At 46.3% G+C, this 20,000-nt stretch overlaps 1 protein-coding gene across 2 annotated transcripts in view; it reads left to right on the top strand.

Moving 5' to 3' along the window:
• The window catches only part of LOC139748146 (sonic hedgehog protein-like), a 318,619-nt gene that overhangs the window by 283,379 nt on the left and 15,240 nt on the right, over window positions 1–20,000 (top strand). For both annotated transcript variants that reach the window (XM_071660835.1, XM_071660834.1), the window contains 2 exons: window positions 8,406–8,564; window positions 16,210–16,312. In XM_071660835.1, coding sequence (XP_071516936.1) covers window positions 8,406–8,564; window positions 16,210–16,312 — 262 coding nt within the window. The remainder of the gene's footprint in view (window positions 1–8,405; window positions 8,565–16,209; window positions 16,313–20,000) is intronic.

Raw genomic sequence — 20,000 nt, 5'->3', positions numbered from 1 at the left:
ACAGCCCTGGACACCACTCGTGGCTCACCATACAGTCCTGGACACCACTCGTGGCTCACCATACAGTCCTGGACACCACTCGTGGCTCACCATACAGCCCTGGACACCACTCGTGGCTCACCATATAGACCTGGACACCACTCGTGACTCGCCATACAATCCGCAGAAAGAGGAACGACTTGGGCAACACAATGCTAAACCAATCACGTATTCATCACTTTAGTTCGTTTATTTAACACCTTAAGTACGATGAAGCAACGCTTTGAGTTCGACGACTTAACCCTTTGAAAATATCCATTTAATCCCTTCAGTACAGCGCCTTAACCCCTTGACTAGAAGACTTAACCCCTTAAGAAAGACGACTTGAGTACGATTACTTGACCACTTAAGTATGACGACTTATCCCCTTAAGTACAACAACTTCACCACTTGAGTTCGATGACTTACACCCTTAAGTATGATGTTTAAAATATGAGTTATTCTAGGGTTAGTTCATCTTACTCAACGAGTTAAGTCGTAGTATTCAAAGGGGCTAATTGTTATTTACATGGTAGGCCCACGCTAAACGAGACAGTAGGCACACGCTGCACAAGACAGTAGGCCCACGCTGCACAAGACAGTAGGCACACGCTACACAAGACAGTAGACACACGCTGCACAAGACAGTAGGCACACGCTACACAAGACAGTAGGTACACGCTACACAAGACAGTAGGTACACGCTAAACAAGACAGTAGGCACACGCTGCACAAGACAGTAGACACATGCTGCACAAGACAGTAGGCCCACGCTGCACAAGACAGTAGGTACACGCTAAACAAGACAGTAGGCACACGCTGCACAAGACAGTAAGTACACGCTACACAAGACAGTAGGCCCACGCTGCACAAGACAGTAGGCACGCGCTACACAAGACAGTAGGCACACGCTACACAAGACAGTAGGCACGCGCTACACAAGACAGTAGGTACACGCTGCACGAGACAGTGGCACACACTACACACATGGCACAAGGACGAAGGAGCAGCCTTGCTGCTGGGGTCTCTGTTGGTTAGCAGGTTTGATGTGTGAGTGAGGGCGGTGGTGGAGACGTAATTGGTGAGAAGGGCGGGCATGTGGGAGGAGAGATCTACACGGCTGGGGTAACTAAAAGCCTCTTGCCACAGTGAAGACCTTCCTGCTGGTGCGGGTCAGTGAGTGTAGCCCGAGAACTAAACAGCCAAATCTATGTCGAGATTTGGCAATCTTGAGAAGGACCGACTCGATTTTTTTTCACAGGAGTTAAAGACTGTCTTGATGAGATACCTTAATAGTAGCGTTCGCGTGTGATTAGTAGTCTGTTTATAATCATACGAAAAAAAAAATTTGTAACTGCAGCTTCCCATAGTTTTTGTATGGAGATTATTCACACGAAGAATGACCGACCGTTGTCATTACTTTCTTCCTGTCTCGTACAGCGAAGCTGTGGCATTCTCTTCCTTCCTTTGTCTCTCTCTCTCTCTCTCTCTCTCTCTCTCTCTCTCTCTCTCTCTCTCTCTCTCTCTCTTCCTTAAAGAGTCAGGTCTGCAAACACCACAAGAACTTAGATTATCATTTCTTTTGTTGTGCCTTTTATCTTACTCTACATCTGAGATGACCATATGTGAAGTGTGCTTTTACCGTCACACTGTCATCTATAAAACTTCGCGTGAAGATAAGTGAATCAACATTGCTTTGTTCATGAGAAGGAACCAGAGGAAGAGATGGGTAACATTTACTGGCTTCAAGTTGATTGCTATATATTCACGTAATTCTATCCAGAACATATAGACACCGGTGTGATAATGCTTACTCATTGTAATGACCCGTATGGTATTGCTGTGTGTGTATGTGTGTGTGTGTGTGTGTGTGTGTGTGCGTGGGAAGGTTTCAGTGGTAGACACCACATTAATAAATGAAATATATATATATATATATATATATATATATATTATCCCAGGGGTTAGGGGAGGAAGAATACTGGCCCACGTATTCTCTGCTTGTCGTAGAAGGCGACTGAGAAGAGGTGGGAGCGGGGGTTAGGAAACCTTCCCCTCCTGTTTTACTTTTCCAAAAGAAGGAACGGAGAAGGGGGCCAGGTGAGGATATTCCCTCAAAGGCCCAGCCCTCTGTTCTTAACGCTACCTCGCTAACGCGGGAAATGCCGAATAGTATGAAAGAAAGATATATATATATATATATATATATATATATATATATATATATATATATATATATATATATATATATATATATATATATATATGCTTAGGTCCACCTGTTACCCACCTGTGTCGATGCACTGTACCCACTGTACGCCCTATAATTGCCTCCACTTACCCTCAGCTATGTGACCTCTACCCACACCATCACTGACGCACTTCCTCTTCGTATATCTAGACAACAAATAATTGAAAACTAAAAAGAAACGGATGGGAGTCGAACCCTAGGAGTGGCGTCTGGCTACCCAGGCCCACACACACGGGTGTATGGAGGCTGGGGATCGAGAGAACCGCCACAAAGGCTGGGCACGAGACAGCTGGAGGACCGGATCAAAATATTTACCAGGGGCGAGTAGTGGTATTGTTGGACACCCACAGCGTCCGCGGCCCCCTTACTGCCCGGACGGGGCGCTTGTGGGAACGTCTTGCACAATGTTCTGCCGGACTGAGAGGATCTGGAAATGGAAACTATGACGTTTATGATCCTTTAAGGGAAGCTTGCGATCCTGCTGGTGTTATGGAGAGACAGTTGGCCCCAAGTATGTTGATTCCTTTTATAAAACATCTTCCAGGATGTATCGCACGTAATCATGAGATCAACGTTGTGTGTTTCATAGATTCTAGTCACTCGAGCATCAGTGTGCTTTAGGATGGACGAATGCATCATATTCATTTGTATTCTGCTGCTTCTTCTTATTGTATTTTGATATTCTGGGTCGCTTGAAGATTCCCCCACATCCCTCCAGCATCTTTCTAGGCTAGGCTAGGCTTGGCTAGGCTTGGCTGGGTTAGGTTGGATGAGGTGTGTACCAGAAGCTAACTAACCTAGGTCTAACCTAGCCTAACTAAGCCTCGTAAAAACGTTGGGAGGCCATTCTTCAGGAGCGCCGACACACTCGCTCGGTACCTCTTAGTTCCCGTGTACTCACTGCTTCGATAAGCCTCAGAGGTGAACGAAGATAAGAAGATTATACCATCTCGTAAAGACCATGTAAGCGCCCTGCAAGTACTCGCTTTGCATTCAGACAAATTACGTACCCAAGGTTCTCTGAGCAACCCGGAGCAACAGGTCTCTCTTGTAGTACAATGATCAAGGCTAGAGAGATCTGGGAGCGGATCAACAAAGCGCAGGCTCGTTGTTCCGTAAAGTAACTCCGTTTATCAAGTTAACTGGCGACATAAATACACCAACGGGTACGCAGGAGAGAGAGAGAGAGAGAGAGAGAGAGAGAGAGAGAGAGAGAGAGAGAGAGAGAGAGAGAGAGAGAGGCGGTCGAGGTGTCTACGGCACGTGTACGGCATTGTAACTGCTGGGGGTGTCACCTGTAACCCGCCAGGTCATGTCAGGTCACAGCGCGTCCCAACCCCTTAGAAAAACGACTCAGACTTCGTTAACTTCCCCGTCAAAACGTGTGTGGCGCATACTCACTTCCTGTAGCCTACGTTGATCCAGAGGGCACACTGCAACCAGCTAAATAAGGAGAAACCTGCGCCCCGACGAACTACAGTGTCATTAATACTTCGAGAACCCACTGACCAGCGAGCAACAGTGTCATTAATACAACCAGACATTGAGGACGAACTGAGGCTGGCCATTAGGAGTGCTAGCCCAGCGGTTGTACCCATTACCTCTGATATACAAGGCTAGGCATTGGCGCCTGACGGGTCGGCCCTGGGTCATGAGCGCCACACCAACGAGAAAAGAGGGATCTGCTCCAGTAAATAGTTGAGATTCTCGCCATTGTCTTGCACGAGCGGCGTATCCCAGACATCTTGGACGCGTCCAGCGCCACACGAATCTAAATTTGCCGGACGCAAGGCCGAGGCTGAGTCTTGTGGCTGAGGAGCTCCAGGGTCTCTCGTGTGTTGCTTTTGTGGTGGCCACGCTGGTCATTAAGACGAGGAAACATACTTGATTTATGTCATGCATGTAATGAAACATATTTCATGCGTGTTGTTTATGCACGCGCGTGCCTGTGTAGTTTGGTTTTCGTGCAGCTAATTGTACGCGTGTGCGATTACCTATTTGTCCTTGTCTATCTCTACTGTACGGGGGGGCCTCATCTCTTGAACAATCGCTTCTATCGTAAAGCTTTTTAAGCTTCTGTATGATGTTGACGTACACGGTTTCATTACTCAGTGTGTGTGTGTGTGTGCTCTCTCTCTCTCTCTCCTCATCTCTCTCTCTCTCTCTCTCTCTCTCTCTCTCTCCCCTTGATGGGGTGGTCCAGCACCGTCTTCCAGTACTTCGGTCTTGATGTACTGTGACCAGTGTAATTTCTGTCCCATTTCCGTGCTCTTTCTTAGTCAACCTTTCCTCACTCATCCTCTCCAAATATCCAAACCATTTAAGCTCACTTGCTTCAACTCTCAAACACATGCTTCTCCTACCATACACCTCTCTCTTACCATCATTTCATTCTTATTCGATCAACCCTCCTCACACCACGTATTGTGCTCAGACATTGCATTACCCATACATCCATCATACTCTTTGCATTACTGTCTAAGGCCCACGCCTCACGTCCACACAGCTCCGACGGGATTACTGTCCCATCAAATATACCCATCTTTGCCCTCGAAGATAGTGACCTTTCTTCCCCTCTCAGTGCACCGAAGACCATTAACCCCTGACCCACCCTGTGCCTCACTTTGGCTTTCATGATTCCAATTGCTGCCATGCGGGGGGCTGGAAATCCTCCCCCTCTCTTTTTTTTATTTTTCCAAAGAAGGAACAGAGAAGGGGGCCAAGTGAGGGTATTCCCTCAAAGGCCCAGTCCTCTGTTAACGCTACCTCGCTAATGTGGGAAATGGCGGATAGTTTGAAGGAAGGATATATATATATATATATATATATATATATATATATATATATATATATATATATATATATATATATATATATACATACATATGTATGTATATGCACAAGTTTTATCTAAGAACTCAAGAGTTAAACTCTTCGTTTAGTACAATTATCTGAACCTCAAACATCGCGTCTCCAGGCCAGTTCATATTTCCCAGTATTTTCGCCTCCGACTTGGTCATCCGGTATGATGCCACTTTAGCTTAATAAACGATCAATTAAGGCTTAAGACCAGTCGCTAAGTACTTAGAAAATTGCGGTTACTAATTAACTTTATTGCCTGTAACGACTCTGGGACCAGTTCTACGTACACTCAGGTCTATTTAAGCACTAGGAAATCTTAAGCTTCTACAGATGGTTTTTAATCCCCTGGTAATTAATTTATCAGCAGATGATGTGTTCGATATACAACTATGTACCATAAACATCTATCGTTTTTTTTTTATATTGTCTATCTGATGCTCAACATTTTCTGAGCTCCTAATGGTCTCATCTGTTAGGAATGGTTAAAGAACCAGTTCAAGTGGACCATTCCTGTTCCCCGTTGTCTCTTTTGTTACACTGGAATGCAATATGAGCTGTTCCATTATGGCTTTTCACTCAGTCGGTATAAGAGTAAGGTTGAACTATCGCTCACACGCTTTGGTTATCGACTTAGAGGCTGTAGGATACATCTCCGATAAACATGAGGTTAAAGGTTTTTGTATCCCTTTCGGTACGTGTAGGTCCAGACTGTGGTCCTCCTATGTTTCAGTCTGTTTGGGAGACCGAAGCCCACGTATATTCCAGTTTGATGGCCTCTGGTTCCAGGTATATTTTGGTACCTCCATATGAAAGAAAGAAGAAAAAGAGTAATCGATAAAACCAGTCTTTCAGTCCTTCCATATGTGTTGCAGATTTCCACTCTCCTGGACTTCATTTTCTATTATCCTGTTATCCGAGCCTTCGTTGCTATCATCCATCTTGTTCAGAAGGCTTCATGTTTCGGACGTATAGCGTTACGTCTCTTTACCGCTCCAGTTCCTTCGGCATGATGTATCCCGTTTCTGTTTATCTGGTGCGTTGAGTTTCTTTAGTGATAAAACCCTCCTTGTGTGCTGTGGTCTTCCAGTGTTCCAGTCCGTTTCATGCACTCTTCTGGTGGTTTAGCACTGACTGCTAGTGTTCCAATCCGTCTGGTGTCGTCTGGTAGTCCAGTACTGTTTTCCAGTGTTCAAGTCCATCTGGTGTATTCAACTGATAGTCCAATGCTATCCTCTAGCGCTCCAGTCCATTTGATGTGTTCGTCTGGAGATCCAGTACTGTCTTCCAGCGTTCCATGCCAGCATGGTCGTCTGGTAGTCCACTTAGGTCTTCCAGTGTCTTCTTCATCGTGTACTGCGACCCTCGTAATTTTTGTCCCCTGCGTGCTCTCGTTTTTTTTTCCAGTGTATTTATTTACGCAGTGGTCGACTCTTGAGGCAAGTGCTCACCCATAATGTTGGAAACTGTGTGGCGAGTCTGATCACCTCAGCCAGTCTCAGTGTCGGCGGTGAATTCAATTTGTTTTGAGGCATTTCATTCCCGAGGTAAATCGCCGATTTTACGCTCTGTGTGCCTTAAAGATCAGACGGCAGATTAAGCCTGAAGTATGGTCCAAGACCCCATACTACTTTTGTGCTATTGAGAAAGGCCAGACAGAGGAGGGGAGGAAAGAGAGGGAGAGAGAAGAGAGGGTCAGCTTCCATAGACATTTCCGGCAACAAGAGTAATGCGAGTGCCGAGGGATAATTATTTGACGTGAGGTGACTGATGGCTACTGGCCCATCCATCCTTGGCCGCCCTCTCTCTCTTCAAAGGCTATACCGGGCCAACCCCGCCGTCCGGCATAGGGCGAGTCTCCCAGTCTCTCCAGGTGGCTGGAGGGGAAACCATGAATATCATTCTCGACCGTTGGCTCTGGAAGGAGGGAGAGCTTCAGGAGGTGAAGAATCTGGTGGGGGTGTGTCGGAGGGATCCTAGGAGTGTGGTGATGAAGTGGAGAGTTAGCGCCACCAAAAGTGCCGTGTTATCAATCACTCAAGTTCGATTCCAAGTCGTTAGCGTCCACCATCTTTACGTTCCCTGCTGGGGAGGACGTATGAGGCACCTCGTTTGCCTTTTTCTGTACTCCCATTACCCGAGATCAAGGAAATTAATCAGTATCAGATTGCGGGCGATAAACGACATTAGTTATCGTCGCAGCGAAGGCTTAAGTGTGTGTTGGTACACGGTGCTATCTGCTCGATAGATAAGAGGCTCCATCAACATGCCTCTATCTCTGGTCTCCCTCTCACAAATGAATGGTTGACGACGTCTTGTTCTGTTGGGGCCAAGAGACCCAATCTCGCCGCAGGGCTTACTTGACGCGATTACATTCCCATTGGGCGAGAATACGTAGGAGTTCAGGATGTTGTTTACATGAGTTTACATGAGAAAGACAGACAGCAGGAGGCCTGCTTGGCCCACGACTGGGTTGTCTGGTAAAGAAAAATGATTAAACTTGACAAAAAGAAATGTAATTTCGCTCAGTTTCTTTTTTTAAGCTATCACCGACTCTCCACTGCTGCACATTAGTTTTTTTTAGCGTCCCCGTTACTGCTGTCGTGTATACGTTTATTTCCAACGTTCTTCTCAAAGTATACATGAATTTATGTTGGACGTTATCCATGGTCTTTTTTCCAGCTGTGTCGGATGCGCTCATTTCACGGTTAAGAAGCAGGATGATGGATTCTTACCCACAGGTAACTGCTGGAAGAAGGTCTTTCACCGCTGTGGCCGACCGTTCCCCGTAAACTAATTTGCGCTGAGCATTTATGGAAAATATCTGCTCCTTCTTGTACCTTTACGCCAATTATAATGTGATCTTTTACGTCTCGAGTTACGGGTGATTATGCTCATTTAAGTCTCACGCAGCAGGGCTGTCTGAGAGTGGTATATCATATGCTATGTTGAGTATTCACACATTATATATATTATATTTTTGAACTAAATCTAACTCCTTTAATGCATTACTAATTATATAGATATCTTTTGTGCACTGTTTCCTGCTATTGATATGACATTAAGGCATAATTGTTCAGCAGAAGAAATGAAATTTTGTGGTATTATGGGACACCTAAATCAAGTAAATGATAAGATCTTACCTACACTACGATAAGTTTGGAGGTAAGCTCAGAGGGGTGTGGGGTTAGCGAGCAGATGTCAAGATAAGGGAGGTGTTCATGTAAATCTACCCGCCTCACCTGGCAGCCAGACTAACGCCTTGTGTCCCCCGCAGCGTTGTAAGGAGAAGCTGAACACGCTGGCCATCAGCGTGATGAACCAATGGCCCGGTGTCAAGGTGAGAGTCACCGAAGGTTGGGACGAGGAGCACCACCACGCGCCTCACAGCCTCCACTATGAGGGTCGGGCCGTCGACATCACTACCTCCGATAAGGTCTGTGTTAGTAGCTCTGCTGCAGGTAAGGTCTATGTTAGTAGCACAGGTAAGGTCTGTGTTAGTAGCTCCACCTCAGGTAAGGTCTGTGTTAGTAGCTCTGCTGCAAGTAAGGTCTGTGTTAGTAGCTATACCTCAGGTAAGGTCTGTGTTAGTAGCTGTACCTCAGGTAAGGTCTGTGTTAGTAGCTCCACCTCAGGTAAGGTCTGGGTTAGTAGCTTTGCCTCAGGTAAGGTCTGTGTTAGTAGCTCCACCTCAGGTAAGGTCTGTGTTAGTAGCTCCTCCTCAGGTAAGGTCTGTGTTAGTAGCTCCTCCTCAGGTAAGGTCTGTGTTAGTAGCTCCTCCTCAGGTAAGGTCTGTGTTAGTAGCTCCTCCTCAGGTAAGGTCTGTGTTAGTAGCTCCTCCTCAGGTAAGGTCTGTTTTAGTAGCTCCACCTCAGGTAAGGTCTGTGTTAGTAGCTCTACCTCATGTATGGACAACACTAGCAGACATCTCAGGTAAGTTCAGTATGGCTAACAAACTCTTAAGTTCAGCTCTGATAACCATTGCATACATATAATCAACCTAAACAGACTCGGTAAATAAAGGTCACAACTCATACAACCCCTCAGGTATAATGATCATTATAAGCAATATCATAAAAGATATATCTCTTCCTCTTAGCTGCAGAGTTGAATATGTTCTCATACTTTAAGATAAATACATCAGTTTCAATATTGACTCTGTCCCTCACTGCTCAAGTGACTGTACGTATTTCAGTGTCACATATTCTTTAAGTCTGAGCCACAATTAATCCAACCCATGTATCATAGTCTTCCTCATATCAGTCCATCACCTTCTGCCACCTCTGCTGGCTCCATTCATCAACACCGATCTGTTCAGGGAGATGACCAAGCGCCGAAGGACTTAATGTAAACACACATTGTCAAAGGAATGATTGAGGAAAAAAAAAAAAAGAAGAAGGAAAATGCAAAGGTAAATAGACGCTCGGAGGCTGAAGGATGATGGTGGAAATTTGAGAGTAAATAGATTCTCGAAGCTTAAAGAGGCTGAATGTTAAGAAGTGAGTCAGTGGAATCCATTCATCAAGTCAGCGTCGAGGGTCCTAAGGCAAGTGTGCCTTACACAAGCAGGCGGCCGGTATCATTACAGGCACACGTACGCCCTGCTTGCTTGAGCAAGCAGGGGGTCACATACACATCAATGGCGAGAGTCCTTTCGCTATAGACACTCGCCTCCTGAGTGGTTGACCGCAAACACGTCACTATTGTGGAGAGTGAAGGCGTCACGCACTCACCAGTGAGTGTGTGTGGTGTCGACTACCTCCCATGCAGGTGTTCCTCACTGTGTGGGAACTGGTCTGGGCTCCAGACTTCACTGTATGTGGCAGTGAATGCCTCACTGCCAGGGTAATTGGACTCTTGTAAACGTCACTGTATAGACTCTGGTATTGGACAGATTCTCTGTGAGAGTAAGTGGCTTCATATACCTCATTATGAGGATATATAGCCTTGTGCACCTCACTTTTCAAGACAGGATATCAGGTCTCATCCCTCACTGCAGGGATACTGACCCGTGCACTTTATATGAAGGGCATTTACCTCATACTCCTCATTGAGAAGGTATCTGAAGGGCGTTTACCTCATACCCCTCATTGAGAAGGTATCTGAAGGGCATTTACCTCATACTCCTCGTTGAGAAGGTATCTGGAGGGCATTTACCTTATACTCCTCATTGAGAAGGTATCTGAAGGACATTTACCTCATAATCCTTACTGAGGAAGGTATCTGGTCTCATACACATCACTGCCTGATTGAAGGCCGCATAGACATTAATAAGGAGGAAGTTCAGTTATATACATTCCACCAGCGAAGGATATGGTGGTCTGGATATCCTGGTTTAGAAGTCTGGCCTTATATATACACACGCATACTTTCATAGAATATATAATGCCTTTCGTACAGCAGGATTCGAACTACTGCTGTTTGTGTAGGAGTTGGGGACTTTAACAGCTTGGCTATTATGGGCTCCGTAGTCATGAGAATACCTAGCCAAATATATTTCGATGACGAGGGCAGAGTTTGCCGGATCGGAGACAAAGGAAATGTATCATGAAACAGATGAAATATATATTCATGCATATGAATGTATATATCATAGACTAAGCAGTACATATAAAGCTAGATAAGATCTTTTTGATCTTCGTGTGGTTCGATTTGAATGGAAAGTTTATGGAGATTACGAGACGGCATTAGAACAAGTGCCAAATGACAGGAGGGTAAGATTAGCTTAGAGATGATCTGTGATGGTTGGCAAAATGAAAAGTGCTTATACTCGAGATGATTTGATGCACAAACTTACCCAGCAAACGTGAAAAGAAATCCCTTGTTGTCATATCACTTGATACAAACTTCAAAGTAGTCAGAGGGACGCGGGCCAAACGCTTTGTGAGAGTGTACCTGGTGTTAGAATTACCCCTAACACCTGAAGAAGTCGTTGAAGATGTTCCGGCTGGTGGATGTAGTTTGACGCTGACGGCCTTGATGACCCTGGCAATTCATAGGCCTTAAACCTATACACTAACTAACCACACTTAGTCAAGGAAGAAAATATTTTACAAAGGAAAATATCACAAAGAGGCCGTTTACAAGCGTCTATAAAAAAAAACCGAGACACCCTCATCTAGATGAGCTCACCTGGGGAAGGTAGAAGCCGAGTTCCCGACCTGAACGCGCCTTGCTGGTAACAGGTCACCTACGATAGATGACTTGCAGCAGATGATGATGATGCGCAACATTACCTTGCTTGCTGGACTGCTCGTGAGACAGTAGGTGGTTCATTAAGAGTGATACAACGTCTATAAGCTTGTGGTGCGGCAAATAAGATTTTGAAGGAAGCATAAGATCACAATCTAATCGTTGTTATTGAAAATGTATGATAATATCAATCAGTATTTGAGCGTCAGTGGAATATTGGCCTAAGGCTTTCAGTCTCTTCTCAGCACGACCTTTAAAGGGTCATGTCTGAGGTCACGCTATCCTATCCTGTGGTCGAATCGTCGTGCTCAAGTTAAGGCTATACTGACAGCATATGCGATTGGCTATCGGGTCATATTCAACGTCATTTTGTGTCACATTTAAGAGATGAGTTTCTTCTTTGACGCACAGAGCTGCTCAAGTCTACAGACAACGCTATTCAGATCTACAGGTAGTGGTAGTCAAGTCTACAAACATCGATGCTCAAGTATTGACAAAATGCAGCTCAAATCTATACATGATATTTCTCAAGCCTGTTTCAGTAGCCAGACTCCTTCGTCAATCACCTCTCCAGTGAACAAAGAGCTCAGTGTATCAACTATCGCTTCGCCAAACACCGCCAGAGACTCCTCCTTCCCTAACACGGTCTGCCTATCTTCTTGACCCAGCAACGCCTAATATGAATTTGAAGTCATTAGACAGTCACACAGCCATAGGGTGAAGCGCCCGAACACACCCTTTAACTCACCTTTAAAACTAAAGAAGTTTTCAACCTGAGGGTTTCAGATGCCTCAACTCCATCATCAAGATGTTCAGCTGACTGGAGGACTTCATGTCACCCCGACAATGTGGTCCATATGCCTTCCATCTCCCATCGAGGTACGATCTAATGCTATTACCCCAAGCTCACTCTTTGAAGGTTTTGGAATTAATTAGTCTTTCATCCGATATTGCAAGTTCTAGAGAGCCTCACTATTTTGGCATTTTGAAGACTTCATCTACCATACCCACCGCCTCGTCATCTTCGTAGCCCTTTATCTATCGCAACTTGGAATGATACAAGACCTCACGGTCTCTCATCTTCACCAAAGCTCTCGACCTAGTCGACCGTAACACAATGCTTAATAAAACCATCAGCACTTGTTGGCGAATTCTCATTCCATGACCAGCAGGCTTCCTCAGTGAGCGTAGCCAGGCTGTACACTTCTACAAGGCCATCTCTGCCTTCCAGTCTTTTACCTGCGGCGTCCCAACATCACAGGGGTGCCTTCTTATCCTTGTGAACCATGCTTGAGTGAAGTACTTTGACGACTGGTATCAGCAATAACAACACTTCTCCCAGCTGGAAAGTCCTCCAGAACACAATTAACTGTCTCTAGAGCTGGACCGCCGCCATCCATGTCACCATCAACCAAACGAAGACCCTAGTTAAGTACCCCAGTTCCGCTTCCAGCCGCGTCCCAACCCTTACTGTATCACGCGGCTCCAGCCACCTCTAGGGTGCTCAGTCTACGAAGCTTCTCGGTGTCGCTCTGGACGATAAACTGGAAGGAACGTCAGTAGCACCGTCATATCCTCCAGTTGTCGTCTCTATTTTTTTTCTTTGACTCAAGACACTTGGACTCCCTACGCCTAAGATCAAGAACATCTCAAGCTTCATTCTTCAAACCACACACGTATGCACGCCCACCGCTTGCTATTCCTCTCTGTCCATCACACAACATTGACTGCTGGATATTGTGCAGAACAAGGTATTCAAGATCATCCTCGGTCCATTTTCACACCACTTATCAAACGACCCTAAAATCTTTAGAGCTCGAAACTCTTTCCAACCATCATTTGGACCTCATCCAACAGTTCAGAAAGAATTTAACTACGCCAATTTCGCCACTGTCTCCTCCTGCTACCAGAGATCCTTCGTCCCCGAGTTGCAGTTCAGCACCGTAAAAGCATCAAGGTCGTCCAGTCTCATACAGGTTGATGCAAAACCAGGCCAATTCAACCACAGTGAATATTATTGATAATCTGTTAGTGTCTGTAAAAAGACTGTCTGATATCAACTGCTCCTGTTATAACCTCGTTGTCTTTATTGTCTGCATCTCTACAGAGAAGGCTTATCAACTCAACAGACAGGGGTTATCAAGTCAACGCACCAGGCTTATCAGTCTTTACCTTATGCCCTTGATGTAGTAAAGCTACTGTTTTGATAGAGCGCAATGTGATGATTTCTTCAGTAGTCTTTTCCATGGCGGTCATCTCCAGACGCCAGGGTGCTGGAACCACAGGCTGGAAATATAGGAGGAATTGATACGATTTCCCCATTTCTACATGAGAGGTCTGCTGGAACGATTATCCAAATCTTGCTAGCTGAAGGGTTGGGAGGATACAGGGTGGAAATGCGTTCCAGGCGTACCATCATCTACACACCAGAAGTTACCTGGACAAAGCTTTGTAGAAGGAGAGGATACGCGCCATCTGTCTGGGTGCTGGATGGTTAATGATAATCTGGACCACTTGTAAGAGCCATTGCAGCAGATTTCCGCTAGTTAGCATGCTAGTACTGCACCCGAACAGTAATTATAGGACCTGCAACGCTCTAGCCTCCCTGGAATAACAAAAACGCAGTGGACGAATCATGAAAGGACCACACAGAAGGAGATTGATAAATGGCTCGAGACTTATCTATCTTCAACGTCATGTTTACTTATTCCCGAGTAGGAACAAGAATTAGAAGCCTGATTGTAAGACAAAGACAGGAAGCACTGATTAACCAACATGAGTTGACGAAATCCCCTTTGGGATGTGATGATAAAGGGATCGTTAGTCACGTTAGTTAGTACTGAAACATTCTTCTCCCGAGATGCTCCCGCCATTGTTGGGGGGAGGAGGACGTCAGCACCAGGAGACCGGGATGTCGTCCCCTGACCCACTACAATGGGTCCTCTTCCTCATCGAGTCATACCACAGTGTATTATGGCCGCTGTAGTTCCTTCGTTCATGGTCTCCCCTTGAGAGCTTACATGTTCGTCGCCTGTGTGATAGACCACACCATACGTGGACCTTCGTTTTGTCGAGGAGGAGGCGAGTTCGCAGCTCGCACTCATGACTTGCTCTGTGGGTGTTAACTCGGTCAGTGCCCCGTCCTCGATACCAGCTGGATGTGGTGCTAATGCTGCTCTTGCCTCTCGGCTGATCAATGGTCATTAGCCTGATCTTGCTTTAATTATCCACATATCAAAGAAAGGTCACCGCGACTCATACCCTGTTTTCATATCTCGTTCACCGGCATCGGGCACCTTGTTTATTTGCCAGGATTTGCTGATCATTCACCAGGACCAGAAACCCATCTCCTGCAGGCAAGACTCATTACTCACCTCATGCGACAGGATCGCTTCATTTATCAAGACTCATCCCACAGACACATTAACTCGGACTCATCAACTCATCACTCGACTCAAGATTCCTCATCCAACTTGTCATACAGGACCCTTTACCCAACTCATCAGCCATGACCCCTCAACCATCTTCTCAGCCAGGACACTTCATCCAACTTCTCAGCCAAGATCCTTCATCCAACTCATCAGCCAGTCCCATCACCCAATCTATCAGCCAGTCCCTTCACCCAATCTATCAGCCTGGCCCTTCACCCAATCTATCAGCCAGTCCCTTCACCCAGTCTATCAGCCTGGCCCTTCACCCAACTCATCAGCCAGGACAATTCATCCAACTTCTCAGCCAGGACCCTTCACCCAACTCAACACGCAGGACCCTTCATCCAACTCATCAGCCAGGCCCTTCAGCCATCAGCCAAGACTCTTCATCAAGCCCCCACGTCTAACCACACTCACCACAATCACAGCTCACTAATCACTCTCAGCACAACCTCACATCCACCGCCACCATCATCACTATCACCATCTGATCCACTGCCACCATCATCACTATCACCAACTGTTCACTAATCACCATCACTACTCTCCATCACTATCACTGTTCCCACTCCACCACCACCACTCTCTCTCTCTCTCTCTCTCTCTCTCTCTCTCTCTCTCTCTCTCTCTCTCTCTCTCTCTCTCTCTCTCTCTCTCTCTCTCTCGAACAAAGGCACCACCAGTGTTGCCACAACCCCTCATGATCTACCTCCACCCACCACATTGCTACTGACCCTCATGATCTACCTCCACCCACCATATTGCCAGTAACCCTCATGATCTACCTCCACCCACCATATTGCCACTGACCCTCATGATCTACCTCCACCCAACACATTGCCACTGACCCTCATGATCTACCTCCACCCACCATATTGCCACCGACCCTCATGATCTACCTCCACCCACCATATTGCCACTGACCCTCATGATCTACCTCCACCCACCACATTGCTACTGACCCTCATGATCTACCTCCACCCACCATATTGCCAGTAACCCTCATGATCTACCCCCACCCACCATATTGCCACTGACCCTCATGATCTACCTCCACCCACCATATTGCCAGTAACCCTCATGATCTACCCCCACCCACCATATTGCCACTGACCCTCATGATCTACCTCCACCCACCATATTGCCAGTAACCCTCATGATCTACCCCCACCCACCACATTGCCACTGACCCTCATGATCTACCTCCACTCACCATATTGCCACTGACCTTCATGACCTACCTCCACTCACCACATTGCCACTGACCCTCATGATCTACCTCCACTCACCATATTGCCACTGACCTTCATGACCTACCTTCACTCACCATATTGCCACTGACCTTCATGATCTACCTCCACCCACCATATTGCCAGTAACCCTCATGATCTACCTCCACCCACCATATTGCCACTGACCCTCATGACTTACCTCCACCCACTATTACCCCCCATACAGGACCGGTCGAAGTACGGGATGTTGGCACGCCTCGCCAGGGAGGCGGGTTTCGACTGGGTGTATTACGAGTCCAGGTCTCACATCCACTGCTCCGTCAAGTCTGGTGAGTACCAAGTTGTTCTTATAAATAAGTTCTTGATAAGTGGCAGACAGACTGGATTCCAGCGTCCAACTTGGACGAGTCCTCTGGTGAAATATGATCTGATCTACAGCTCCAAGAGAGAGGGTCTGTGGAAGCTGTCTGTATAAGATAAACTTCACGATTTTTGAAGAGAAAAAAGGAATTCATGCCTTGCCAGGATCACACACACACACACACACACACACACACACTCACACACACACACACACACGCGTATTCCCTTCGTGTCGTAGAAGGCGACTAAAAGGGGAGGGAGCGGAGGGCTGGAAAGCTTCCTCTCCCGTTTTTAATTTTCCAAAAGAGGGAACAGAGAAGGGGGCCAAGTGAGGATATTCCCTCAAAGGTTCAGTCATCTGTTCTTAACGCTACCTCGCTAACGCGGGAAATGGTGAATAATATATATATACATATATATATATATATATATATATATATATATATATATATATATATATATATATATATATACATATATATATATATATATATATATATATATATATATATATATATATATATATATGGGTAACATGGAGGAGACAGGCATGAGAATGCTGAGGTCGATGGATCTCAGTAGAGATAACCACACGATGTAAGGGAAGGTAGAGCCATAGTGGTGCTGGGGGAGGCAGCGAGCTGTGCCTGAGGTGTAGATGGGCGTGGCTGCTCCTGGTAAGGGCAGGTCCATCGAGACGGTGGGGGAAACTCGGGCAAAATCTCTGGGGCCCCAGGCCAATAGGAGAGCCCCAGACCCCGGGTCTATGGGGGTCCCTAGAAGGGACTGAAAGTCAAAAATAATAACTTCACTAAACAAGAAAAAACGTCAACTTAAGAAAAATCTATCTTTTTGCAGTCGTTCCCTTACAAGAGCCTTCCAGCCCACTTTCCTAGGCGGCCCTAGGGGGCCATAATATGCCAACCCTCTCCTCAGGTCCTGCATCGGCTCTCGGCTTCCCTGGACAAGGGCGTGGCCATCCCAGTAACGGGTGTGTACGTGCATGTGTACACCAGGGATGCGAGTATCACCGTCCGTGCACTAGGGTGGGTGGGGCTCACTTCATTACCGCAGGTGTAGCCTTCCCTGTGATGCGTTTCAAGTGCAGCGTTCTGGTGCCTTGGATGTGAAAGGTCGGCTCTGTGGTGTGGGTGGAGAACGCAGCTTCTCCTGGAAGGTAGATGGGTGCTGCGGGTGAGTGTGTGGCCGTCTGTGTAATGTGAGCGGGTGTGTCCAACCCGTTTGATGTGGCATCACAAGAAGGATAGGTGTGACTATCTCTGTAATGCGATTGGTTGTGGATGATGCCATCCGCTTTGCCATCCCGTCTCCATCTACATAGATAAGAAACTTCGAGTGCTATGACGTCCTCCAGTGAATGACCTTAGCAAAGAGCTGCATATCTTCTGTTATCTGTCTTCCCCATGTATACCCTTGCACCCTGAGCAAGCGTGGTCATATGAGCCATTGCCAGAATAACTATTTTCTGATCGCATACCCACGTATACACACATGTAGATAAACAAACACAAATACACTTGTGTATACATACATCGACGTGCTGAGGATATGGGTATGTACACTCAATAAGCTGCTTAAAATGCTGTTCATTATTTCGCTAGGGCGAGAAGTAGTACCAGGGGAGTTGAGAAGGGTCAAGATTGTGCAAATCTCTAACAAAGAAGATCGAGAAATTGAACTGAACTAAAGCATAAGATCCCTGAAAAAGATGACCAGAAAGCAATTGGATTACTGCTTGCAATGTAGGAACTCTTAAGTGAGAGGCAACATGATTAGGAAAGAAGTTCGTGTATAACAAATCACTCAGACTTATGTGGCAGAATCAGCTCCATTTCAAACAAAAGAGATGGACGGCTAGAGTTCGTGTTTCTGAAGTACCAGAAAGCATTTGACATTGTAAATACTGAAGGTTGTTAAAGTAATTGGAACTTCAAGCAAAAATAAAGGGAAGACTCCTTCAGTGAACAGTAGATTGCTTAAGTGGAAGGGAAAAGAGGACACAAGTCAGAGAAGCCTTTTTGAAATGGACAGAGGTTACGTGTTGAATGTTGCAGGGCTCTAGTCTTAGGAACCCTGCTATTCTTGCTCATTGTACATGACCTGTCAGACGAACGTGTTTCCAGATGATGCCAAGGATATGAAGGAAGCAAAGAATGTGGAAGACTGCAACAGCCTACAAGGGGACCGAGACAATGTCCAAAGATAATTTGATAAATGGTTGATGAAATTCATCCCGGATAGACGAAGGGGCCTGTGTTGGAGAAAGACTTGAGATTCGACTTGGTGTCAAGTGCTGTCACCAGAGCACCATTAAATTGGCAAATATTTGAATAGCGTTTAGATACATATGGATAAGAGCATTTTTGCCAAGCTAGTTTACAAAGTGCATCAGGCTTTGATTAAACTATTCTCCATAGGTTTGTTCCAAGCACTTAAGGAAACACAAAGGGCTAATTGAAAGGGTCCAGAGAAGAGCAACGAAGAGGATATAGAGGATGTTGCCCCAATATGGATGAGAGAAGAGTAATGGGTGACCTGATCGTGGTCCTCAACTTTCGAACTCATTGCGATGAGGCGGAGTGACAGGGGCCACCAGAGGACGTAGCAGGAAGCCTGTGAGAGTGTGAGGCAGTTCTTCGTCAGGAGCAGAGTGGTGGAGCAAGGCGAGGGAGGGAGGTGATGGAACGGCCCACACTGGCAGCATACGGAAGTTTTGGGCAGCTGATTAATGGCAGAGAAAGTTCAAGAGGTGAGACCCCAGGAGTGTGGGACTCCCTCCCTCACCGTACTGTACAAATTGGTAATTACAAATGGGTAATTACACACACACACACACACACACACACACACACACACACACACACACATGACATACATGTACATATATGCGAGCGCGCTTCCCCCCCCCCCCCCCACACACACACACACATGACATACATGTACATATATGTGAGCGCGCTTGCCCACACACACACACACACACACACACACACACCACTCCGCTGACCGACTCAATGACGTAGGCGTTGAACAGTTCCCCGAAAAGCTGCAGGGTAGAGCAGTCAAGGGCCATAACATGAAGCCAGCGTGTAAGAAGAGATACATAGAAAGACTCTTGCAGTCCAGGAGTGGTGGGAGAGCACGGTAGGGTGAGTCTAGTGGACAACAAACTGGTGGTTCAGTGGTAGAGATGGGGGCCCTCTCACGAGTGGAAAGCTCCCTTCCAGTACAGTGCAAATACGTAATTACACTCACACACACACACACACACACACACACACACACACACACACACACACACACACACACACACACATACACACACACACACACATAGATAACAAACAGGTACGCAAATGTACGCACACATACGAAACCATACAGTTACGCACACATCACCTGTGCCCATAGATATCCATCACACACACACACACACACACACACACACACACACACACAAAACCGAGACCTACACGGAAACACATATACGCACGAACACCGCCCTAGACATACACAAAAAAAAACCCTCACACACACACACACACACACACACACACACACACACACGCGGACACACACACGGACCACCCCAGCGACGGGGAGAGTGTGACAGACGTATCGCTGGTAGGATCT

The sequence above is a fragment of the Panulirus ornatus genome, chromosome 72, assembly GCF_036320965.1.
Source record: "Panulirus ornatus isolate Po-2019 chromosome 72, ASM3632096v1, whole genome shotgun sequence".
NCBI lineage: Eukaryota > Metazoa > Arthropoda > Malacostraca > Decapoda > Palinuridae > Panulirus > Panulirus ornatus.
The sequence above is the reverse complement of the archived record's forward strand: the minus strand, read 5'-3'. Positions and strand labels throughout refer to the sequence as shown.